Genomic DNA, 27,809 nt, shown 5'->3' with positions numbered 1-27,809 from the left:
CGAGTTCACCTTGTCACGCAGAGGGTGCTCAAGATGTTGGATTGTACCAGCAAAAACGGGTGCAATTAACGAAAGCTAATTCACACAGCTCATCGTGTTATCGTTGCTACACATGAATTTATGGTATTCCAGCAGAAAAAGAAGCTGAACAACAGGACACATCAGCTGCAGCATTAGCGGAATGCTGCGTGTTTTGAATACATTGCAATGGTTTTCATAATTTCTGGATAGTGTCTGTTTAACAATGGTGTTGAAAATATTGAGGTTTTTTAGTTTTCAGCCGTTTCGTGTACTCTGTGATTTAAAACTTAACTCAGTGGAGAACTGTGTGGGGTGTTTATGTGCTTGTGTTAACGTCCTCCCGCAGTCTGGTCGTTACGTGTTGTTTGCACACTTAACAGTGCTTTCACGATTTCCTGATAATGTGTTTTAAGGACTGTATTTCAAAAATCTTGTTTTTTAGTTTTCATTCATTTCGTGTCGTCTACTACAATTTACGATCTCGAACATCTGAGAGGTTAGGAAACTTTACGTGCCAGAGTCCTTGAATAGAAAGTACTGAGACGACATACCGCATCAGACTCGGATAAAATATCAAGCTTTCACTGATACCTGCCTTCGTCGGCGTCAGAGATTAAGACTGAGTGTCGTGAGCCTCCAAGGTTCCCTCTTTTGTACCCACAGTGTGGCATCCGACTGGCTGGATTTCGTGATGATGACGCGTACCGAGGTGGCACCCTCTATCTCCAAAGATTTTGCTCGCGCTCTCTATCTAGCGTTGCTTGCAGCTCCATCCATCGCATCAGGCGGTAACTGCGATAAGTACACCTTCGTGTTTCTTCCTAGTCAAGAGCTCGCTTCCACGCATTGCTACGTGCATAGCGGTGTCTGTATTGTTGTTTCTACAAGTCTAATTTCAGCTGCTTTCCTGATCCAAGATAGCCAATAGATCAATGCCTGAGCAAGTATTCTCTTATGATCAAACAAAATCTTGTGCTTATTTAACACCGGAACCGCAGATTTATCCCAATACCTGCATTTAAGACGACGCTAATGCTCGAGGCAACGATCAGCACAGCAATAAAATAAAAAAAAAAGGTTGTGAATTAGCCGGCCGGAGTGGCCGAGCGGTTCTAGACGCTACAGTCTGGAACTGCGCGACCGCTATGGTCGCAGGTTCGAATCCTGCGTGGCTGCGTGGGGCATGGATGTGTATGATGTCCTTAGGTTTAAATGGTTCTAAGTTCTAGAGGACCTCATAAGTTAAGTCTCATAGTGCTCAGAGCCATTGGAACAGTAGTTTCAGGCCGAGATTGGCTTTCAGTCGGCTGAAAATCTCCTTAATTTGTCTGGGTGGCTGAAAGACTGGTCTGATTCCCTGCCTGCTGAGGGTGCCACCCGTCTAGCTAGCTATGCACGGCAGGATGGAAGCTGAGCTGTGTGTTGGTCCCCTTGGCTTGTTTGAATGGCGTCGCGTCTTAGTTTCCTCAATGGCGTTGATCCAATGTCATGAACAGAATATCTGTTTCTTCTGAACGCAGAGGAATACTTCCCACAGTTCACCGCCTGATGCGGTGGATGGCGCTCCAAGGAACGCTATCTGCGTAGAGAGCGCATGCAAAATCTGTATTCATAGACTGTGTGACTTCGGTATGTCTTGACTTAACCCAGCCAATCACCTGCCATCCTGAGGGTATAAAAGAGGGAACTTTGCCAGCTAACGGCAAGGATAACTATTTTATACCCTCAGGACGGCAGGCAGCCAGCTTTAGTCCTTGACGACGACGATGGTGGAGAGTATCATCGAAAACTTGGAATTTTATCCGAATCTGACGCGGCAAGTGAATTAAGAACTTTTAATGAATCTGTTTGGTGTTTACATTTTTGTGTTTTTATGTCCGCATCCCCCCTAGAATTTAACCACACTGTTCACTGTAAGTTTTCTCAGTAATTATTACCTTGTTACTCTTTGTGTGTGTGTGTGTGTTTTACTTCTTTTTAGTTCACTGTAAAGTTAGTCATGTGTGAAAAATTTCGATATTGGCGAATAACAGTTAGTATGGGAGAAACAAGTTAGGACTGTGGATTGATGTTTAATCGGCGTGATTGTAATGGGTTAGCCAGTAAAGTGTCAGAGGAGGTTCTGCCATGGAGTTGTAGATTATTATTCGAGAGAAGAGAAGCCTGGAACAGGGAAGAAAGATTTATGTCCTCCGTACAGAAGTAGAAACGGCGTGTTTTGATTTAAGTGTATTTGAAGGGGGGAACAAGTCAACGGGATCTTGGAAAAGGTGGTAAGTAATAAACAGGAGAAAAACCTCAGAAATCACATTTCAGATTCCGGTTAGCAATCAGTTTGACTTGTTACTTTATGTAAAAGAAGAGTCTATCCAATTTCTAAGCAAAGAACAGTACAGGAGACTCTTAGGAATGACATTACGGCTAGGTCAGTAGAATAGTCAAGCACAAAGAAAAGAGTCCTGCTGCTAGGTAGCAGTCGTAGTCCGAACGGTACACAAATAAAACTTGGCATTCAATACCAGTTCACAAGTATCATGAAACCTACCGCCAAGTTTATCCAGGTGACAGAGTGCATAGAGGTTTTGCGCAGAGATATTTATGAGTAAGATCAGGTACTTAACAGTAGGAAGAGCAGGAAACAGCCTGGCTAGAACTTAGAGTGCAATATTAAAGGTGAACTGCTGCAAAAAAGAGTAGCAACAGGACATACATGTACGAGGTTTCTGGAGATTTTACAGCGCCATGATAAGCGCTCGGTTAACTCGCCTCTTAGCTGTGTAAACAGACCTGAATGGATTGGTTTTGACTGAAACAAAGTCTCATACCCGTGTCGTATTTGTTGTTGCAACTGGGAGATGGTGATACACAAATCATGGCATGCACCTGAATGGGAATTAGCTGAACGTTTTGCAGGAAGTGTTGGAGGCGGGTGGCACAGGCACACAAGACAAAGTTCCTATGGTTGCTGGAGTCACAAAGGTACATTTTATGGTTTAGAGTCAGGTTATAGACACAGTCTTAAAAGAAACTAGAATGGAACAGGACCCTAATAAACGTAACATTTTCTAGAAAACTAAAATTAATTTGTTTCAGCAGATTATTATCAGGTTGAAAAAAAGATATAAGAGCTTCTTGTATGTCTAGAAGATGTGAAAAATTCTGAAATGAGAGATTTTCTGTACCTCCCTGAACACCGCGTAACAACACGGATGGAGAAGTTAAATATCACAGATTACAGACTAGCTGAATTCTCGTGTAGAGTTATCATGGGAAAAGGAGGAGCTGCAACGTATGTGAAAGTTGGACACAAAGTCAAAAATAATGAAACAAATGGTGTTTGTTTGATTAGAAACTAGAAGTATGTGCTTGTGAGTTGTTACTACAGAATACCTTTCTGGTAATTGTAATAGTCTACAAATCATCTCTAGGAAAGTTTCAGCTATTTACGAGAAATCTCGTTGCAGACAAGAAGGAACAGTCGGCAGTTCGTTGAGATTTCAATGTAGATTTCTTAAAAGATATGACGAGGAGAAATGAACTGGAATCATTATTTGGGTGTTTCAATCTAATTTCAGAAGTCTGTTTTTCAGCACGTGTGCAGCAAGATAGTAGGACTCTGATAAATAATATTTTTATAGACATTGCTCAGTCTGAAACAATTAATATGTACACGATTATTAATGGACTGTCTGATCGTCATTCACAGTTAATGGAAATAAACAATGTAGCACTTTATACCACTGAGGGAGGTTCATGTAAAGCAGTGGTGCTTATTAAAGAAAACAGGATAACATATTTTAAGAGCAAGTTAAGACAAGTGGTGATGGATGAGGTATAATGAGATGTTAATGTGAAATTCGATGTATTCCACAGTAACGTTGTGTCAATAACTGATAGTTTCTTCCCTAAGAAGTTAACCAGAAAATCCTTAGAATGACAAGTAAGTCATGGACAACCGAAGGAATTAAAATCTCGTATAACAGGAAGAAGGAAATCTATTTAAGGATCAGAGCATTATTTGCATACTACAAAAAATACTGTAATATCTTAAGGCAAGTCATTAAAATGTCAAGAAGTATGTATATCCAGACAGAAATTAATAATGCAGATAATAAGATGGAAAGTACAGATCATGGGATATTCTCAAATGGCAGCCAGAACAGCCTGTCATTGTTCAAGATACCATAACAATTAAACTAAGTGACAACATTGGGACTGATAATTCACAAGTTGGACAATCACTTTCTAAATATAGCGGGAAATATAGGATTAAAATTGTTCAATTGAAAAATCAAGAAAATGTATTAAAAGTATCATTCCGCAAACCTGTAATCAGCTGGAAGTAGCACTATTATCATTCAGTGAAATTACCAGAATTTTAAGAATTGTTAAAAAAGTGTTATATCTGGGGGTTATTACTTTGAAGGGGATAGAGTAGAAGTTGATGAATAAATAAAGGTACTTCAAGAAAAACAGGATTTTTCGTTATTTTTTGATCACATCTCGTAATACTAAATTTATAGGACATATGGGACATGTGCAGTAAGCACGGGTGTTATTACACGTGTTTCTAGCCTGTCTATTACGTACCTGTGATGTGTGTAACTAATGCTGACACGAGCACTAGAGGTTCTCGTCATTTTTATTCCTTTTACTGATAACCACTTCTGCCTTAGAGAGCCGGCCGGTGTGGCCGAGGGGTTCTAGGCGCTACAGTCTGGAACCGCGCAACCGCTACGGTCGCAGGTTCGAATCCTGCCTCGGGCATGGATGTGTGTGATGTCCTTAGGTTAGTTAGGTTTGAAGTAGTTCTAAGTTCTAGGGGACTGATGACCTCAGAAGTTAAGTCCCATAATGCTCAGAGCCATATGTCTTAGAGCAGCTGCTATCAACTTTAAATTGACCAAAAGATAGAAATTACAGTAGTGGGTTTTTGATGAACATACAGTCGATGGCGAAAGGGAATCCTTCAGACAATTCATACAATGTTGACAAGGTAGAAAATTTTAGTAGTTGGGGAGAAATGACTAACTTTAATTTTGTGTTCAATTTTAGGTAGACTCCTTTTTCTTAAATAAGTGAATAACCTTCCATTTGACATTCAATAAACAGAAGTGGTAGCTTACTTTCGCAAATCGATACTAGTGTTATAATAAGTCCTACTAGAGAAAAAGCAACAGAACAGAATTATGTTTTTCAAAGAATTATTAAGGGAGTGGCTGAAAATGGACTCTCCATAAATTTCGAGGAAACTCTTTATTCAGTTCTGTACAGATAATATAGTCACATAAGCAGTTGAGTAGTACACGAGCAAGAGTCAGTAAGTAGGGTAGAGTTTCCCAAATTTCTACTTGAATGCAATGACGAAAACTTAAGAAGCATGTTATTCAGCTTCTCAAACAATTAAGGTCAGCCACTTTTTGTTTTCTTCGTGTAATTGCTAGTCCTGGAAACAAACGAGTCAATCTTCTGACATATTTAGCATATTTCCACTTAATTATATGTTATGGAATAATTTTCTGAGGTAAAATCACTTAGAAAGAAAGTAATGATTGCACGAAAGCGAGGAGTAAAACTAATATGGTGGGTTCACCCACGGACGTCATATAGGTATCTCTTCAAGGAGTTAACCGTTTAACTACACAGCCACAATAGATTTCTTCGCTAATAAAATTCTTCGGAAATTTCAGAAGAATAGTTATATCCATGTTTAAAAAGCCAGTGGAATGAATGGCTTTATTACCCATTACTAAAGCTGTCAGCGGCACAGAAAAGATTTCAATATGCAGAAACAAAAAAAAATTGATCATTTACCCAATAACATAAAATGCCCAACAGATACCAAAACAAGTTTACACCTGACCTAATATCATTCCTCTTGGACAACTTCTGCTTCATGGACAGTTTTCTATTTCAAAATAAAGAAATGTGTAGTTGCATGAGTAGGATTAAAATATAACGTATTCAGCTACTTTAACACTAATCATGTATACATGTGCTGTAAACACGACGCATTCAACATTATGTCGATAAAAGAGTGGTTCAAATGATCTACGGAACGTGTAACTAAATAACTAGAGTACAGCTCTGTGTTACACTTAATATTTTATGACTCACATCTGCGATGATCTTCACCACTGACAAGGCCGAAACACTGAAGTTATCGATGTTGCTGCAGTATGCTACTGGTAGCAACGTCGTAAGTCTGAACAATCAGGAAATTTATTTGCTTAATTATCTGGATAGGTTGGCTATATTTCCTTTACTTTTCACTTCTAACTCTCGATTATTTGGACGATTTAATCACGTTAATCCCTAATGAGTTGAGATACATGAATGGAATAGCTGCCAGAAATAGCGGAATCATCGGGGTTGGCAAAACATATCGCGACTTGCGCACATAATCGGCTGACTGACACTACGGGAGGTTAAACAACAAAATAAGAAATTAAATGATTGGGGATGTCAGAACGAGCTACGAAAAGCTGTTTTCATTCATTTGGCTGAAAGGAGGCTGTCAAAACCACGGAATCTGGCGATAAAATGAAACGAGTCAGTAGAAGACAAGGATACCGTATGTAAGTGTTAACATGTAAGGAAACCTAAATTTTACAAACTTGATAACCAAATATATGAAATGGAATATATAAACAAAATTTCAGTATTAGTGTACATAACTTCTAACTAAAGTTAAATCTGTCGAGCTGTGCTTACGACTAGTGTTTGTATGTGTTTGTATGGGGACATCCCATTACTTAGAATATTTTCACATTAGTTTTTGGTCAGGATTCGACGAATATGGCACCAATATTTCACAAGGCTTTATCGTAACTAATACTCCGTGCCAAACGTCCTTTCTTCTGATGTGCCTATGACGTCAACTATTTTGCACACCTTTCGTCGTCCATCTTCCATTACCAAATTGTGCACTTTCCCTGTGATTTCGAAGAGTAAGACGTTGTTTTTAAATCTTCTGGTGGCATCCATGATTGCTAAAATACAACGCATGTCCACCAGTCCAGCTACTGAATTTAAAGATTGTCGTTTGAGGTGATCGAAAGCTGTATTCTGTCAAGATAACTGTGACTGTATCGAAAAATACAGGAAAATAATAATTGGTAATTTCGTCTGTTGTAATTTTGACACATATATTGCGAGTACGATCTTCAGTAGTAATAGGGACACGTTTAACTCAGTCGCGTATTTATCAAATATTCCAAATGTATTACGCTCCTTACGAACCATGTCTAACTTTGACTAATTTTCTGTTGGTAATAAACTGTCTCAGAAAATGACGGTATACTACTCTACTATCTCGATTTGAATGAAAAACACGCAACAGAGTACTTTAGAAAACCTTTTCAATAGAACGTATATCACATATAAATTTGACGTTTTACTTAGATTATTGTGTAACAAAATAAAAAATATAACTTAATGGACAACACCACCATGATTGTGTTCGACTGAGGACATTTCTCTTTGCTCTCGTACATACGACGTAACAATAAATGTAATACCAGTGAGGAAATTAAATGGTACAACGGACAGCAAGAACTGATATATATACGAGAAATGAAGCATACATTGATCTGACAAGTGCTGCTCACGTTAGCGATATGGAAACCTGACAATCGCCATGGGAAGAACGAACAGAGGGCTTTACCGCTATGACCACCATAGCCAGACTGCCGTGTGGAGAAGCAAAAAGATGCGCAGCAGCAAACAAAACTCTCAAATTTGGTATCACATTTAGTCTCTCTTTGTTTCAGTTTTTAAACAGAAATTTTGTTAATTCCTTTGCATTAAACTATGAAAGTTATGTTCCATTAAGTAATCTACATGTACCAATCGAATTGTAAGTTGCACTAACATTGGTTGGCAGTTGGTAGATTATATCTTAAATTAAATAAATGAAATATATTACAAGAAGACAAAATGAGATGCAACCTTCGTGGTTAAACAGACTGATACAGAGTGACTCGTTAGTTTCGTCGAAACAGGCACGAATGCAAACTCGATGCACTTGTTATATGTACCGACAACAATGACGAGATACTTTGTGTCAATCTATTTCATGTCCTTTTGAAGATTACAAGGGAATTAATAAGATATCTGCAGTCAAGACAAACATACAGCTGATTTGATCAGCTGAGATGGATGATCCACATGAGTTCCAAAAGAAATCCGTTGGAATTCGATTACTCGATAAATAGTACAATTCTCAAGGCTGTCAATTCAACTAAGTACCTGGGTGTTAAAATTACGAACAACTTCAGTTGGAAGGACCACATAGATAATATTGTCGGGAAGGCGAGCCAAAGGTTGCGTTTCATTGGCAGGACACTTAGAAGATGCAACAAGTCCACTAAAGAGACAGCTTACACTACACTCGTTCGTCCTCTGTTAGAATATTGCTGCGCGGTGTGGGATCCTTACCAGGTGGGATTGACGGAGGACATCGAAAGGGTGCAAAAAAGGGCAGCTCGTTTTGTATTATCACGTTATAGTAGGGGAGAGAGTGTGACAGATATGATACGTGAGTTGGGATGGAAGTCATTACAGCATAGACGTTTTTCGTAACGGCGAGACCTTTTTACGAAATTTCAGTCACCAACTTTCTCTTCCGAATGCGAAAATATTTTGTTGAGCCCAACCTACATAGGTAGGAATGATCATCAAAATAAAATAAGAGAAATCAGAGCTCGAACAGAAAGGTTTAGGTGTTCGTTTTTCCCGCTCTCTGTTCGGGAGTGGAATAGTAGAGAGACAGTATGATTGTGGTTCGATGAACCCTCTGCCAAGCACTTAAATGTGAATTGCAGAGTAGTCATGTAGATGTAGATGTATATAAAAATAAATAAAGAAAATCTTATGAGAATCCGATTTATTTCAATACATCCATACTTGGGCCTGTCATTAATATAAATCGTTCTGAGTTGGAAGATGTTTAACCAACAGTTTTCTGTAAATACGCATAAATCATCAATTCGCCCTCCGCTGACTAACCTGACTGACTCTATGTTATCCAAATACGACAGACAAAGTTTTCTGTTTTTTCACATTCATCATTAGCACATATTACTGAAATTTATTTCTAAATTTGTCTTACCTCCTGCATAGACTAACACTGGCTGGAGGAAGCAGTTGAATATTTTTTATCCGTACTGAGACCCACTCTACTGTTATTTTTCTTGCTTCCTGTATCGTGCCGCGTGGTCTGGGGCGCCTTGTCACGGTCCATATGGCTTCGCCCGGCGGAGGTTCGAGTCCTCCCTCGGGCACTGGTGTGTGTGATGTCCTTAGCGTAAGTTAGTTTAAGTTAGATTAAGTAGTGCGTAAGCTTTGGGACAGATGACCGCAGCAGTTCGGTTCCATAAGGCCATAAGGCCATAAGGCCATACCACACATTTTTTCCTTGCATCGCTGTGGGAACGAAACATTTTGCAACACAGTAGTCAAAATGTTGTTCAAGAAGAAGTTTTACAGACATGATGAGATTTAATTGATGATCTTTCACAGTTTTACATCTTCAGAATTATTATAACTTTTTATAAATTCAACAGTTGTGCACGTCCCATACAAAAAAAAGGTTCACTCATGTGATTGTTGCTCTGATCAAAATATTCTGTACAAATTTAAATCTTTGATTGTTTCCTTTACTTCGAAGAATTGGGATACCTTAGTTTCCAGATGTAATTGATCCATTGTCTGATATGGCACAATACTAGTAGAGATGTAGACTGTGAAATGTTATTTGCCAAACGAAATAAGTAGCATAACGCATATTTATGGTTGCTCTTAGTTAATGGTCATACTCTGTTACAGAATTTTCCTTATTCAGTGATCCAGGAGACCGAAGAACAATGAACCAGCGACTTATTATTGAGTACTGGTCCTGTCCGCTATGGGCTTAGTAAGCCAAATGAAGGAACATGTAGAAAGAATCAGTGACATATTGTTAGGATCAAAACAAGTCAATGTAGCAAATACGAAATTGTTATAGTGATACCGTGCTAAAATAAAGGGCGCTGTTAAAATAGAGGCAACGTATTATATGATAATACCTTCGGAGAAGTTTAGAGGAACAACATTACACCCAGGTAGTGCAACAGTTCTGCTGCTTCAACCATATGCTTCGCATGCGGACTTCTGTTTGCTCATTAAATCCCTGTTCACAGGCCGTTGTGACCGAGCGATCCTAGACGCTTCAGTCCGGCACCGCGCTGCTGCTACTGTCGCAGGTTTGAATCCTGCCTCGGGCGTGGGTGTGTGTGATGTCCTTAGGTTAGTTAGGTTTCAGTAGTTCTAAGTCTAGGGGACTGATGACCTCAGATGTCAAGTCCCATAGTCATCAGAGCCTTTTGAACCATTTTAAACCCATGTTCTCTTCGTATCCGAGTGAGCGGTTTTCGTGCTTCCTGCGAGAGGCCGCACGATGAGTGATTTAAACGCACGGTCTCTCTCTCCTGCTCGGGATGTTTGCCTGCTGTTCTGTGAAGTAACTGTGGTTGCTCAGTGAGGACTGGAGTCTCGTTCGTGGTGTGCCTACAATATTTCAAGACTTAATACTTTCCTCTGCCTTTGTAGTTGCGGGTCTGCGTCCTCAGAGTCCATATGTTTCTTAATTCTGCTCCCTAGGCTTGTGGATGCTCAGTTGCCAGTGTTTACTGTACAGCCGAGGATGTCTAAAATACCGGTTGTAGCCCTTTTTATCTGAGTGAGGCTTTGATGCAGATATTAAATCTTAACTCTCGCGCTTAACGATGCCTAGCTTTGAGTAACTACTCTAGTTTTGGTCTTAGTTAACAATGTGAATCGACATTCCGAGTTATCAGTTAATGCTAGAGTTATTGTAAACATACTTCTAAAAGATAAACAGGATTTAGATTTTAATGCTGGTTGTTTTCATGTAAGTATCATTTCCGTGTTTATGTACCGAAAAAAATTAATCTTTTAAACGGAGTGCTTTATTTTAAAGACATTTGTGTAATTATGAGAGGTTAATCCTACGAGTGTACGATGTTTATTCTCTTTTAAATATTGATGTGTTAAATTTAAACATTACAGAGTCAAAATTAAAACCTAAGACGGCCTCATAATTAGTGCTGTTGTTATCATCTTGTAGTTATGTGGTTAAATTTTACGCCGTGTGTGTTTAAGATTACCTAATGAGCTGAATGAAGGGACCGAGCTTCGTCTGATGTAAGCTCAAGTTGGTCACTTTACGTCGACGCTTAATTGTCAGTGGCTTCACTGTTCAAATCTTGTTTAAATTAATTCTCTTACTGTCACTGCATCCAAATTTTTTGTATGCTAAACTTTAAAAATTTCATTAATAATTTGAACTATTGTTTTCAATGTTTCATCCATTAAATACCCTATTAGGGATCTCATTTTACATTTTGTTAATGTTAAAACATCACTGAGGCGAATAAACAATGTTCAAAGTTTTTCTTCTTTTTATTTTGGCTCAGCATCTCCCCACTACCAGCCCCACGCTCCCTACCATTTCAGATATGTTAGGGTTGATAGGAAACCACAAAGCACTCGTGGCGTTATAATTGTTGTTCAGTCTTAGAGGCAGATTTGTGCTTCTGCAGATTGGCAGATCGCTGTTACTGCATGTCGATCGATAATAAAAGACAGACAACTCTCGTGAGGTGCAACACTGCACGTTAAACATCGCTTTACTCAGTTTTAAGATTGCTCGTGCACCAGTGTGACAGCCGTGAATGTGGAGTCTTCAGATGAGATCTATCGCGAACGCTTGTTTAGAGGAGTTATTCGGAAACAAGACAAGTAAGCTCACTAGACAAATACTTTGTCACCCCAGTGCGCAGGCAGACATGAATCGCTAAGCCCTTAATGATTCAGCGATCGAGCAGCGTACTCAGTCCCTCGCGCACTGCCTCTTACTGAGCATAAGGCAGTAGCTATCAGCGAGACATTCATGTTTCAAGCGAAGGTTGTACGTAAACATGGATCAATGTAATGACGTAACAGAGTGGCAGAAAAGGGCAATCGTCTTTGGCCGTGCACGTGACCATACGGTGTGTGAAGTTGCTGGGTTTGTTGGTGCTTCGCGCCGGACTGTCCACCGAGCCTGCAAGCAGTGGTGTAACACGCGGCCACAAAACGTGATGCGAGAACTGTCGTCGTAAAAACATCCTGTGACTCAAAATCGCTTCCAGACCCTACAGGAAGTGCTGCAGACAGTGAATAAAGGTCCATCCGGAACTGTTAGCGAGACAAACTTGCGGAAGCAACTGCATACAGTGGACGTTTGGAATAGCTCACTTCGCAAGATGGCATTGCTATCACAGGCACATAAAGCAGGGAACAGCAAAGTTAATAGGGCTGGAAGTACATTTGAGTAATTTTCTGAACACTCTAACACTCCATTATATTTCGATTGGACTGCAAAAGCACCTGAAGTGAACTCCGTAGAAAATCCGTGGGATGTGTTGGAACAGCGGATAAAACGCCGTCATCAGCATCTGCTCAATTTGGTGGAAATGCGCGATGAAATCTTCAGCGCGTGACTTAACTGCGACGTAGGTGCGCAACCTTGTGGACTCGCTTCATAACTGAATTGTGGTGGTTAACAAGTAACAAGTTCGAGAGCTGGCTAATCAGGGGTGGGGGAGGGAAAAGGGGGGGGGGGGAACTCACACGTTTGAAATGATGCTTGTAATGATTTCTCTAGGTGTGACTAATTTTTTGAACGGTGACATGATATATTGAATTTTAAGGATCGCATGTCGGAAGAATATTGAACAGTAATTCGCAAATTGGGAATGTCAGCCAGAACTCAAGATTCATGAAAGATGAAGTTCTATTCGAATCTCGTGGCACGATTTCGTTACTTTCGATAAAGGATACACTAAACTAATAGTGGCATCTTAATCCGTTGCGTTTAGTTAACTTTACCCAACCAGTCATAAAATAATATTGATGGTGAAGGAATCTGTCATCAACAAGCAGAGGGTTTGTTGTTATCAATTTAATGACCAGCAATTAGGAACCTTTGTAGATGCTGCATGGAAGGGAGGACAGATTGCTCGTTCCCATGCTATGCTATATATCATCTGGCGTGCTACACCCCCTTAAACATGTAGAAATAAATTAAATCATACGCCGGGCTAAGTTTCCACTGTCATCCATTTCTATTAACCAAAGTTTGTGAAACTCTATGCAACAAAATTTTTATACATATGAGTTTACCATGAAAATTGATTTTCCATATCTTTTGTAATATTGGAGATATAGAAATTTATTTAAAACACTACATTTTCGTTAGTTGAAAGCAAATAACAATCTAGACTGGATGTGGAATGAAAAGGAAATGTACATGACGAGTAATCATTGAATTTGTAAGTAATTAAGAATATCTCAGTGGGTGAAGTAATGGTATGCAGTAGTGGAGTGAGTCGCGTACTCAGAATGAAAGTAACAATGCGAAAACAACCAGTAATTATGTCGTAAATGAATCTTTACGTCGGTCCATAAGAGGCGTAAACATGTGGTTATCTGTGTTGTAGTCAAACTTCGTCACCGATGTGTAAGTTGGCAACAAGTAAAGGCTCGCCGCTGATGTCAGTGTAAACAGAGCCGCTACTCCCAACCAAACATCAAGCACGGACACCTATAAGCACAACTAAGTAGTGGGTTTAGCAAACATGATTACCAAAGTACAAAGGGCAACTAAAACAAATAGAAAGATATATATGTTCAGCAAATGAGATAAAGAAACAGTAGTGTCATATCTCAGTGAGGAATTTGGAACGTTTAGTGTACAACGGGAACTCGTAGAGGAACTACGACTCAAGTTTAAAAGAATAGTTGACCAGGCAGTGGATAGTTATGTACACAATGGTAAGTCTACTTTGAGAGGGAGCATCCATGGTATAAACTCACTGTAAAGGAAGTCCTAAAAATTCCGTTATCAAATGTTCATTCACAAAGGAAATCCCAGGAGTTATGCCATTAATCGTACCACTGAAAAGGTGAGTGGAACAATATTCGTGCGTTTAAGAAGCAGCCGAAGTTGTTAATATTTAACATGGCTCGACGATCTGACGGAAGCGCTATAAGATTCTATACTGAATTTGCGGCTGCATGAGAACGTCTTTTAACCGTAATAAAACGAAGATACCTCAAACACAAAACTGTGCACAGTGGTTGCGAGGAAGCAGAGATCACACCCATCTGCCGAAAGGGCAGCAGGAGTTATCCACGAAACCACCGTCCGACACCCTTGACGTCTATCTGCTATAGAATTTTAGAATTTATACTGGGCTCAACTGAAATGATGTAACTCGAACGGAATGAGTAGCATGGATTCCGGAAACATCGGGCTTGTGAAACCCAACACGCCCTCTTCCACGTGACAGCATGAAGGCTATTGATCAAGGCAGGAAAATATCCACAGTGTTTCTTAAATTCCCAAACGCAGCTGACTCAGTACCACACATACGGTTACTATCAAAAGCACTTCTTCACCTTACTTCTCAGCCATGAGACGCCACTGCTACTGCAGCGATGAACTGACGCCAATTTGGAAACTGCTATAATACTGGGTAACGTTAATTACGATGTAGTTTTATGTTAAACAAATAATCAGCAAGATAGAAATTGCTGCATTGTATCTAGCGTGAAAGTACCCCCAGCGCTTTTTATATAGAAAGGGCACTGTCCCTACTTATCGTTTCCATAGGAATCGTGAGAAGAAGATGGGATTAACTAAAGCGAACGCGGATGCGCTATAATTATTGACTGGTAGTGTAAATGTCGTTTGTGAGATTAAAGCTGAATTTCAAATGAGACTTCCCGCGCTCCATACGTGAATGGAACGCGAAAAAGCCCAAATAACTGGTACAAAGGGACTTATCCCTCCCATGCACTTCACGGCTGTTTTCAGAGTATACGAGAGCTGTTCGGAAAGTAAGTTCCGATCAGTCGCGAAATACACGACTGGACATTAAAATTGCTACACCAATAAGAACTGCAGATAATAAACGGGTATTCATTGGACAAATATATTATACTACAACTGACATGTAATTACATTTTCACGCAATTTGGGTGCATAGATCCTGAGAAATCGGTACCCAGAACAACCAACTCTGGCCGTAATAACGGCCATGATACGCCTGGGCATTGAGTCAAACAGAGCTTGGATGGCGTGTTCTGGTACCACAGTTCATCAAGAGTAGTGACTGGCGTTTTGTGATGAGCCAATTGCTCGGCCACCATTGACCAGACGTTTTCAATTGGTGAGAGATCTGGAGAATGTGCTGGCCAGGGCAGCAGTCGAACGTTTTCTGTATCCAGAAAGGCCCGTACAGGACCTTCAACATGTGGTCGGGCATTCTCCTGCTAAAATGTAGGGTTTCGCAGGGATCGAATGAAGGGTAGAGTCACGGGTCATAACACATCTGAAATGTAACGTCCACTGGGCAAATTGCTGTCAGTGCGAACAAGAGCTGACTGAGACGTGTAACCAATGGCACCCTATACCTTCACGCCGGGTGATACGCCAGTATGGCGATGACGAATACACGCTTCAAATGTCCGTTCACCGCGATGTCGCCAAACACGGATGCGACCATCATGATGCTGTAAACAGAAATAAATTACGTTTTGCCATTCGTGCACCCAGATTTGTAGTTGAGTACACCATCGCAGCCGCTCCTGTCTGTGATGCAACGTCAAGGGTAACCGCAGCCATGGTATCCGAGCTGATAGTCCATCCTGCTGCAAACGTCGTCGAACTGTTCGTGCAGATGGTTGTTGTCTTGCAAACGTCCCCATCTGTTGACTCAGGGATCGAGACGTGGTTGCACGATCCGTTACAGCCATGCGGATAAGATGCCTGTCATCTCGACTGCTAGTGATACGAGGCCGTTGGGATCCAGTACGGCGTTCCGTATTACCCTTATGAGCCCACCTATTCCATATTCTGCTAACAGTCATTTGATCTCGATCAACGCGAGCAGCAATGTCGTGATACGATAAACGCAATCGCGATAGGCTACAATCCGACCTTTATAAGAGTCGGAAACGTGATGGTACGCATTTCTCCACGTATCACGTGACATCGCAACCACGTGTCACCAGACAACGCCGGCAACTGCTGTTTGTGTCTGAGGAATCGGTTGGAAACGTTCCTCGTGTCAGCACGTTGTAGATGTCGCCACCGGCGCCAACCTTGTGTGTATGCTCTGAATAGCTAATCATTTGCATATCACAGCATCTTCTTCCTGTCGGTTAAATTTTACATCTGTAGCACGTCATCTTCGTGGTGTAGCAATTTTTATGGCTAGTAGTGTAGAAACCACTGTGATAATCCGATGAAGCTTTGCGCAGATGTTTCGGGCAGTGTCCCTAGTGTGCCCGTCGATAGCGTCACTTCGCTCTTTTCGGTTCTGAGTGCACAGAGATGACGTAAAGATGACTAGAAAATAGTGTCTCCCGCCAAATATGAGGGCCTGCTGGGGAATTGCTCCAGAAGCTATGCAGTCCAAATAACACAACTGCCATGCGTTTTCTTATTCGAGACAATTTTCACCAGCATTCTGAAGGGACAATGAAGATGATCCTGTAGAGTGTTCGATGGGAAGTGTTTGATCACCCACAGTACAACCCGTAATTGACCCCTCTGACAACAAGGTGCAGAGCAGCGTAGGGAATTGCCGGAAAGAACAGGCGGCTACCTTCTAAAGAGAAGGTATTAGAGATCGTTGTGCAGTATTCCTAGCTTGCCATAGTGTACAGTGAGGCTAAGTTGAAGTAATGCATAGTTCAGTCGTGTGTCCGACGTGGGCCTACAGTGGCGACTGCGACAGGAACTGAAACTGCCTGTGGCTGGAACTGAGGAGCACACTCACGAGGACACCCAGCACCAGCTCTGCTGGTTAAGCCGCGGAGTGCGACTTACATGCTAGTGTTCAGTGATACTAAGCTCCGCACTATTGGTTCCGCGTGATGCCTGACTTGAAACGTAGTTCTGCGCCGCTGGCAACCTCTGCAGCTGGCCGCTAGATGTGCTGGCGACGCGCTTCGCCTGGCTGGTAGGCTGTCCCGTTCACTCTATGTTGTTCGAGGGAAGTCTATACTGTAGCGAGTTGGGACTTCAGGTAACCACAACATGTTCTTTTAGAATTTTGGAAATTATATTTTAGTAGTTAATGTAAGTTACATTTAACTTTTATGATTGGTCAGTTTAATAAGAACAAGTACAGCTTACATTGGTTACCACTGGAATCAACAATGGGGAGCGCGTTCCTACGTGCTGGAGCCGTGAGATGTATTATGTGGGTTAAAGTATCGAGGAGCCGTAATCTAGTCACCTGGGCGTAAGCTTATGTATGCAGTAGCTCCGATGATTTCGTTATCAAGTTGTAAAAATTTGTTTTGAAAAGAACAAAAAGATTGTAGCTAATCATTAAGTGGACATGTACAAAGATATCCTATGTGGATGACAGTTGTTATACGTTACTGCGATGGAGTAAAACATGTCTTTCTTACTACATGTAGTTATATTGTGCGCCGCATTACGCCAGAGTCCTTTAGAAACTAAGCAACGAACTGTGAAATAGTTTTCCAGAGCTTAACACCATATTAACTATTGACTAAACTAGAGATGGTCTGTACAGATATTTAGTAACAGAATGACGTGGGCTCCATATAATTACTCACCGTTATTGTAAATGTCGATTGTGCAGTTACGGCTGAATTCAAATAGAGATTCCTGAAAAGTGCATTAGAGGCTTGTATATGTAATCAGAGTACGAACTTGGGAGGAGTTAAGTGATTTGGCTGTTACGAGAATATATACTACACATTCTTAAAAGCACTTTTTCAGATACTCGAGAATATTTCAAAGTGATAAAAATAAAATTTAAAATAATTCACAGCTTTCCTTGGCTCAGCGCTTTTGTGTGCCGCTCTAGATAAGGCAGCAGAATGTGTGAATCTCAGCGAAGTGAGTGAAGCCATTTCTTGCAGCAGTTCAATTACTTGACACTAAATCCAAGCCGCCACACATTCACTGTTTTCTCAGTCCATATAAGATTGGAGTTTTGGTTGACTGGCAAATATTAAAAGGAAGTACAATCCTCTCTCTCTCTCTCCCCCCCCCCCCTCTCTCTCTCTCTCTCTCTCTCTCTCTCTCTCTCTCTCTCTCTCTCTCTCTCTCTCTCTCTCTCTCTATATATATATATATATATATATATATATATATAGTGATTTTCCGAGTGTATAGTTATTTAAGTGACGAAACATTTCATGGACCTCGCCTTTCAGCAAAATGTAGTTATCCTTTACGTGTGATGTTATGTTCTCAAAATACAGACATTTGTCTGACGGTAAGACTAATTTCGGTGTTACAAAAATGGTTCAAATGGCTCTGAGCACTATGGCACTCAACTGCTGTGGTCATCAGTCCCCTAGAAATTAGAACTACTTAAACCTAACTAACCTAAGGACATCACACACATCCATGCCCGAGGCAGGATTCGAACCTGCGACCGTAGCAGTCGCACGGTTCTGGACTGCGCGCCTAGAACCGCGAGACCACCGCGGCCGGCTTCGGTGTTACAGGTGTTATACATTACTGACATGCAAAGGCTTTCATATTTTAGGAAATTCAAACTCGTACTTCACAGAAACATCTGAAGAGTGGAAATTCCAAACGTGCTAAGCACCACTTTTTCACAAAATACGTTTCCAGGACCGTTACGTTCTCAGTGCTCTGCTGCATCTCATTAGATTTGTTCCAAGTGCCATATCGCGGAGCAAATGTTTGAAACGTTCATTACTATGTGGCCAGTAGCCTTTGAACCAAACAGTGGTTCCCTCTGGAGTTCCAGGCAGCAAGGTCTTGTCTTTTTAGTTGATGTATAGTTTGTGTACCAAGCAAAGTGCATGTAAACTTTTCTCTCTGCCAATAAAAAATCTTTGTGATGGAAGTAGATAGTATAGATTACAACAACAGTAAAAAAAGTTGGAAAAGACAAAACTACGTGTGTCTGGAAAAAGTTATCAAAAGACATCTCTTACCCAACAGCAAAGTGAGTCTCACAGAAAGCTTTGCAGCATCTTATGGAATGGAGTTGTGTAAGAAATAGAAGTCAGCACTGAAAGATTTTTCCTTGAGCTTAATTTTTGTTATTCTCTTTAAAAAATTAAAAGATACATAAACAGCTTTCTGATGAATACATTCCTTCTGGTTAAAACGTTACTGCTGTATTTCGGTACTTGTATTATCACAAATAAAACGTTTTGCTTCAATATTAATGGTACTTACTACAAAGACCTTCTTATTGATACTAAGAAGCAGCAAATACTGTGGTATCGGAATACCTTCCCCCAATTTTTTGGATGAAAATAAGTTATATACGAAATTTATATATGGTTTTTTGACTTTCCTGACAATTGTGAGAACGTTTGACACGTCCACCCTTTATCTGTATAGCACGTCTTCAACTCTTGTGGAACGCCTCTGTACTATATGAGATAAGGGGCGTTCAAAAACAAATGAGCCGGAGGCATAATTACAGAAACCAGTACCTGTATTTATTGACCCTTGCTGTAGAGACATTTGTCCCACTGTGACACAAAGAGGTGAATGGCTGCCTCATAAAATTCCCGGGGCTGCTATCATTGCGGTATGCAGGGTCATGTTTCGAGTGATTGTCACAACAAGAAGATAGGTATGCGAACAACAGACAATCTGCCAAATCTTTAAACTAGTACGAGGACATACGGGCCACCACTCCGTCCGGCCCTTGCCAGAGACAGTGATTCCTGTTAGTTCCAGAGAAAATCAGACCGAAAATGAATTCGTGATAGGTGCTGTATATCGTGGGAGAAACATCATACTACTCATTGACACAGGAGCACAGACCTCATTAATGTGGTGTTCCATACATAAATGGGATAAATTGAAACCGCCGCTCTTAAAAGTGCGAGGGTTAAAAGGAGGAAAGCTAAGTAACAATGGAGAAATTGACGTAGAATTAATTCTTGGCCAACGCCAAGACGAAGGTGAAAATAATGATAAATACACGGAAAGGGTACAAATAGTTCCAAACAACGAAACGTGTTATGATGGTGTACTTAGATTTCATTTCTTGTCCGCAGAGATATTTGTCCGCAGAGATATTTGTCGCAGAAAGAAAGATCAGACTAGGCCGTAGCAACTATAACCTAGGATATCGTTCTTCAGATCGTACTCAAAGGAGCAGAAATACTGACGTCATGGGAATGGGCCGCATCGCTTCAAACCGTCCGAGTCAATGTTCAAATTGATCAGCCTCAGTAAATTCCCAAGGGAGCAGGAAAGACAATCTACGTTGAAGTTAAGTCAGCCCGATGCAAGGAAGGAACTTTGTTATCACTTTAGCGATCCAAGAAAAGTGAGTTATTGGATAAAATGCATTGTTATGTTGCTAGAAATGTAGGTGTCGCTACAATGGTGAGACAGAACGTCGCTAAAGTCCCGGTTACAATAACGAATATGACGAGTGAGGATGTTGTTTTGCCACGAGGAACGAAAGTTGGTGAAGTGTCGAGCGTAAGTAAAAGTGACGTAATACAGATTCCAGACGAGGTAACAAATACTGCAGTTATAAACACAGATTTTTGTAACAGTACTGCAAAATTACAATGAGGAGACGAAGTTAATAATGAACTGAAGCGCAAGATTTGGAACAAGGTAGAACATTTGATATCTGATGAATACAAGAGTTTAGCGCCTGTTTTGCTGGAGTATGCAGATTTATTCCGAGAACGTGTAAATTTACCTGTCACTCATTTAGTTCAGCATCGTATTCATAAAGGGAATGCAGCCCCAATCACACAGAAACCTTACCAAATACCATTTAGTCAAAGTGAGTTGGCAGAAGACATGGTTGAACAACAATTAGAAGTCGGAATTATAAAACCAAGAAATCCTTCAGACCCACCGAGGTGTTTGCTTGTTGTAATTGTATAGAAGAAATCAATTTCTGGAGAACCACAGTTCTGTTTTTATGTTGATTACCGATCTTTGAATTCTGTGACCACACCCAACATTTACCCCTTACCAAGTTTAGTGGAAACCTTGGATTACTTGGGCAGATGTCGAATTTTTTCAGTATGTTATTTAACAAATGGTTATCACCAGTTAACAGTGCATCTGCATGATCAAGCAAAAACTTCGTATGCCATTTGGACTTTGCAATGCTCCAGCTACGTTTCAACGCCTGATGGATTCAGTTTTATGATGGCTCACCCCAACACAAGCACTTGTTTGCTTTGATGATGTAATAATTTTTGGTGAAAACATGAAGCAGCGTACTGAGAGGCTACAAGCTGATTTGAGCATGTAAGAAGCGCAAACCTGTCTTTATCAATAGATATATGTCATTTTGCACACAGCAAAGTTAACTATCTTGGTCATGTTATAACCAGTGAAGGTGTTCGACCTGATCCAAAATTAATTGAAGATGTAAAGAATTTTCCTGAACAACAGAATTTGAAAGAACTACAATCATTCTTGGGATTGTCAAAATTCTACAGACGATTTATAGCCGGTTATGCGATTATAGCACGTCCAATGACACAGCTACTGAAGAAAGGAGTCACATTTAATTGGTCAACAGAATGCCAAAGGGCAATGGAAGAACTTAAAACTACTCTAACCACTGCCCCAGTGTTAGCTTATCCGCATTTCAGTAAACCTTTTATTCTTTCAACAGATGCATCCAGTTTTGCCATAGGTGCAATCTTGTCTCAAGAAGTTGATGGTCATGAGCATCCAATCTCATTTGCTTCAAGACAATAAAACAAAACAGAATGTAACTATGCCACTACTGAGAAGGAGCTATGTGCTTTGGTTTTTGGTATAAAACATAACAGGTGTTTCTTAACAGGAAGAGAATTTACAGTTATTACAGATCATGCCGCACCTAAAAGTTTATTGACCTTAAAAGACCCAAGTTCCAGATTTACAAGATAGGTATTAAGACCGAGTGAGTACAAATTTAAGGTTAATCATCGACCTGGTAAACAACATGTGAATGCTGATGCAATGAGTCGAAAAGTCAATTTTTGTGTTACAACGAGTCGAGAAGAAGAGTTAAAGGCAGTTCAGGAAGAAGATCCACAATGAAAATTATGGAAAAATTATCAACATTTTGTCGAAATAGATGGATTATTGTACAAAATCACTAGTAAAGGAAACCGCCTAGTTACTCCAGAAAGGATGAAAGAGCAAATCATGAGAGAGCAACACGATTCTTTACTATCAGGACATTGTGGTAAAAAAGCAACAAACATTAAAATAGCTCAAATGTTTTCGTGGCCGAGCCGCAAAGCTGACGTTTAAGAGTTTGTTTCACAATGTGATTCCTATAACAGAGGGAATAATGTAGGAAAAAGTAGAGCACCACTGCAAGAATTGGCAGGAACAAGTGAACCATTTGAATGAGTAAGACTAGATGTCGTAGGACCATTGCCTAAGACTAAAGATGGAAACAAATACGTACTGACAATGTTAGATAATTTCTCTAGATACCTCTTCATTATACTAATACCTGATCAGAGTGCTGAGACTATAGCTAAAGTTTTTGTAAAAGAATGGACTCTTGAGTTTGGATCACCATTCAGTATAATTAGTGATCAGGAAACGAATTTTATGAGTGAATTACTTAAACAGACTTGTAAGCTCATGCAAATAACTCAGTTAAGGACTACACCAGCACACCCTAAAGGAAATGGAAGAGTCGAGCAAGTCCACAAAACAATTATTAAAATGGTTAGCCATTATGTGAGCAGCAAACACAACAATTGGGATGTCTGTTTATCGTACTTGGTAAGCTGTTACAATGCCAAAATGCACAGCTCAACTGGCCTAAGTCCATATGAGATCGTCTATGGAAGAATAATGCATTCACCCTCGGACTTTGCTCGATCGACTGCCGGAATTAGCAATGAACACGTAAGAGATCTACGCGCAAGCTAAAGGAAGCATGGAGGGGAGTGAAACAGTGGAATCAATACGACCGCCAAGCAGCAGTGCCACAGTATCGAGTTGGATATCTTGTGTATATGAAAAACGTGGTGTTATAGAAGAGTCAAGTCAAAAAGTTTAAGAAGTTTTGGAAAGGACCATATCCAACCCTGGAGGAGTTGTCGCCAGTCACTCTTAAGCTCCAACTGCCCTTCCGTTCGATTGTCGTTAATGTCAGTCGTGTAAAGTCATTTCTGGGTAGATTTCCTGTAGTATCGCAAGACAATGAGGAGCGACCGAGAGGCAGACCTGCTGTTCTCAAACCCAGGGAACCAGAATCGCGAGGTCGCAGTCCATACTTCGAGGCCGACGCAACGCCACGTTCCGAGCGATCCTGTTCCAGACACCCTTACAATCTGCGTAAACGTGTTTAGTGTGTGCGAGTGCAATGCATGTGTTTATATGAGCCATGTGCTTATGTGAATGTGTTGTGAAAATTTAGTATTGAAGGTATTGCACGAGTGCACAGTGAAACTAAACCTTTTATTCCACTGGTTACCACAAGAAACACATTTATTTTATGTTCATCGTTAACTCTGGTATTTAGAACTAATTAACCATGTTCATTTTTATTCTAATGCTTCCTATGATAGCGTATTCTATTAATGCTGTAGCCACGTGAGATTAGCCGAGCGGTCTAAGGCGCTGCAGTCGTGGACTGTGCAGCTCATCCCGGTGGAGGTTCATGTCCTCCCTCGGGCAAGGGTGTGTGTGTTTGTCCTTAGGATAATTTATGTTAAGTAGTGTGCAAGCTTAAGGACTGATGACCTTAGCAGTTAAGTCCCATAAGATTTCACACACATTCACACTAATGCTGTAGTAATAGTATCATAGAGTAAAGGTGTTATGTTTGAACCATGATCAGACATGGTAGTTTTAACAAGTAATACAAAACTTGTCCTCAAGTACAATCTGAGTGAAACCCAGCAACAGTTCAGTTCTGTAAAGAAGCAAATTGACCTCATTCGTCCTATTAAGGGTAATTATACAGTTTTGGAAATGGGTACATTTTGGTATAGTAACTGGATCACAACCAAAATGCAGGTAGAGTCTACATTTGCTAATTATGAGCAAGAGATTTACTGTGTTTTAAAGCCTTTTGCGCACAAAACTTTAATTATGCATAAACGTGCCTGGTTTGATTTTGGAGGGAGTATCCTTCTTACTGTATTAGGTACTTTAACTAGTAGAGATGTACTGGAAGTAAAAGGAAAAATATTAGCTCTTGAACAACAGTCCAGTACAGATTCAACTAACCTCTCTAAAGAAATTATCGTATTAAAGAATATGCAAAGAACCATTACTAACCAAATAGTTTTCATTGAACAGATTTGAAAGCAATTTATCTCACATTTCCATGTAATTCGTAATGAAACTGTTAGGTTTAAACACTCTTTTGTTAAGGATTACTGATAGTTTACCAAATGCTAGAATTGATGCCCTTAACTTAAGAACAGCCTTAGAAAGTAGTTCAAATGATTGTTTGAGCAGCGTACCACTACATCCAGAACAATTTTTTCAGATCCTACTATCAATTGAACGAAAGCTAGATGCAACATATACTATGATTTACCCTGTTAACTCTTACAGTTTATATGCTTACTATAAGTTAACCACCACACTCTTATTAATGATTGAAGATGAATTAACTGTTATTGTTTCTATTCCCATTGCTAGATCAAAGCATAATTTTGAATTGTATAAGATTTATACTTACCCTATGAAATGGAGACAGGTGGGTATTTATGTAAAGTATGTACTGAATGATTATCTACTGATCAGCAAGGATCGAAGATATTTTGTGTCACTAAATGAAAATGATTTGCATGTGTGTTAATTTGCTCTGAATCGGCAGTATTCTTAGACAGCAGAGATTCCAGCTGCGATAATTTTTTTTTAATGAATCATCCCCCAAGAGATGATTGCTCTAGAATTTTAACGGATCTTTATCATCCATTTCTTAAACGATGTTCTGAAGGTATACTTTTCTCATTTAACTACACCCTTGATGTCACATTTACATGTAAAAGCTACGATACACCTGAGCTACCCTTTACACTAAAATTCAACAATAGTGGATTAATCTTGAATGCCACACATTGTGATTTATCATGTGTACTATGTGATATGCCTAGTGTGTTGCCAACTATATTTCATGCAATTGGACAATTGCCATTAACTAGAAAGTTATCTGTTTATTACAATGATTTATAAATATTAACATATGGAAAGCATCCCTTATCAAGTTTTTCTGAAGACAATAATTTAATTAAGGACATCCATGAAAATGTAATCTCTTCCAATAATGAGTTAAATTTCATTGAATCAGCGAATAGAATTAAGTCTTTCGATTCCCTCAGTAATGTTAATGCATACATGATTGTCAGTATTATGTTTTTATTGCTTTTATCAATTTGTCTATTGTCAACAGCATTTGCCATGTATGAAATTGTCATCTTGAAGTCACGCTTCTCTGAACCGAACGTTACTGTGTCTGCAAATGAAATACATGTTGCAACGCCTTCTGATGCTACACATGGCGAAGTATATTCATAACGCCCATGAGGTCGTTTTGAGCCACCTATGGTTACTCTTTTTCTCTGGGGAGAGTGATGTAAGGGTCTATGGGTTGCAAGTAGCCGTACAGTACGGGCACGCGCTCGCCAGGCGGCCTCTCTCGAATGCTGACAATTTGCTTGGTCAGTACACGTGTGTCCGGCCGGAGTGCGACGCACCGAGTACCCTACTGGCCGCCGTCTGCAGCGCGCTGTTTTAACCAGCGTGGCCTCGGGCGAGAATATAGACGCGCTCCTGCCGTCGCTGCGGAAGGAGCTCTCAGCCGGTGATGGCCGGTGCAACGGTAGCTATTGGGGTTTAGGCCTCGCTGACCGCTCTGCTCAACAGAGAGTTCCCTTTCGAAGTGCCAGTAGCGCTCGGTGGATCGGCGGAAGGTTGAGCTTGCTCTCTTTCGTCGAAAAGCCGCGTAGCTCGCGGAGAAGCTCACAGTAACTTGTAACCTTGGTTACAAACCTAGCGAGACTATCTCGTTCTGTGCTAGGGTTGATCAGTGCCAGGGGCCCGTTCACATCGGACTACCCCGCGTACTGTAGGCCACTTCTCTTCCTCCGCACCTCCTTTATGTGCCGCGCCACTGCACCAACGGCGCACGCTAGGTCGTAGGACATTCCCCCCTCTTCTGTAGGACCTACTTGTAGCCTTTTCTTGTCAGAAAAAGCATAATTGTCGTGCTCACCCAAACCCAATAAAGCTCCTAAGCACGAAGATGGCAGATTCCGCCGGTGTTTCCCCCGCCCTAACCCGCAGCAAGGCTGCAGCTAAAGAGGCGCTGGAGTCGGCTGTTCCCGTCGACGTCAGCGTCCCACTTGCCGCCGTTGAGGATGTGTTGGCCGACAAGGACCGGCAGATCGGTGCGCAAGCGCAGGAACTGCTGAGCCAGCGTCGGCTGATAACCGACCTCTGCGGCCCAAGTGATTCCCCCACGCGGACAAGCACACTCCATATAACATTACATTCACCTGCAACTGGTGACTCTTGTACGACTATCCCACTGCGGCAGCTGACTCCAACGGCGGAGCCAGCAGCTGCAGATGCGGACACCGAACAATACTACACTGGGCACTGGCAGGTGGAGGGCCCACGCCGCAAACAGAAAAGCACTACACAAACAAGCGAGCAACCACACTCGCAAGGTAGCCGAAAGGCGCTGCTACCTACACCAACACCCGCACTTCCGGTCAGGAACACCAGCACAACAACAGTCACGACCCGACCTGCGGTCAGCAACACCACACAAGAACCAACAGCAGTTACGCCCGCACAGCAGAAGACTGGTTTTCCCCCAGTCGTAATACAGAACTACGGGGACCTCAGCGTCCTCAACACAACATTTGCGGAAAGGCACTCACCTTGCACGCTTCACATGATGTACTCTCGGGATAGGACCTCACTGTACGTATCTACTATCAACGAATACAAAGATCTCCTTATCTTCCTCAAAGAAAAGGGGATCGAACATTATACGTACAGGACCGCAGAAGAACGGACACAGCAGTACGTGGTAAAGGGAGTGGATCTCAGCACCCCAAACAACACAGTACAAGCGGCGCTCAACTTCCTAGGTTTTGACTGCAAAAGTGCTTCCAGGATGACAGGCTTCGGCTCTCACCACCGTCTACCACACTACCTGGTCGAGATGGCCGACACGGCCGCCTCCCGCGGCCTTCTGCAGATAAGAAGCTTTCTGCGGATGGACGTAAGGGTAGAGATATACGAACCGCCACAGGTCCCGCAACAATGTAACAACTGCCAGTGGTTCGGTCATTCGGCCCACCGCTGCGGCCTGGCACCCCGTTGCCGCGGATGCGCTGGTAAACACGCATCCAACGCATGTACACACATACAGGAAAACATACGCCGTTGCGCCAACTGTGGCCAAGGCCATGCGGCCAACTACAGGGGCTGCAACGTATACAGAAGGCGCAGAGGCGGAAAAATCAAAAGTCAAAGCCACCCAACGTCATGACACGTCCACGGCCCGCACCTAACCCCGTAAGGAACGGAATATCGTTCGCCATAGCTACACGCCCTGGAGGAGCGGAGCAGGTCGCAGAACCTCTGCGCCCAGCACACGCACCTCAAATAACCGCTGCGATAACAACACAGTCGTCTCAGGCAACACACGACACTGCAACCACACCGGTACCAACAC

The 27,809-nt window shown here is 41.3% G+C and overlaps 1 protein-coding gene across 1 annotated transcript in view; it reads right to left on the bottom strand.

The window, feature by feature from the left end:
* The window catches only part of LOC126276213 (proton-coupled folate transporter-like), a 196,322-nt gene extending 169,722 nt beyond the window's left edge, over positions 1–26,600 (bottom strand). The window contains exon 1 of the mRNA XM_049977261.1: positions 26,399–26,600. Within this exon, the coding sequence (XP_049833218.1) occupies positions 26,399–26,600 (202 nt within the window). The remainder of the gene's footprint in view (positions 1–26,398) is intronic.
* Positions 26,601–27,809: the final 1,209 nt, after the last annotated feature.

This window comes from Schistocerca gregaria, chromosome 1 (assembly GCF_023897955.1).
Source record: "Schistocerca gregaria isolate iqSchGreg1 chromosome 1, iqSchGreg1.2, whole genome shotgun sequence".
NCBI classification, from domain to species: domain Eukaryota; kingdom Metazoa; phylum Arthropoda; class Insecta; order Orthoptera; family Acrididae; genus Schistocerca; species Schistocerca gregaria.
Note: the sequence above shows the minus strand (reverse complement) of the source record. Positions and strands in the feature narration are given on the sequence as shown.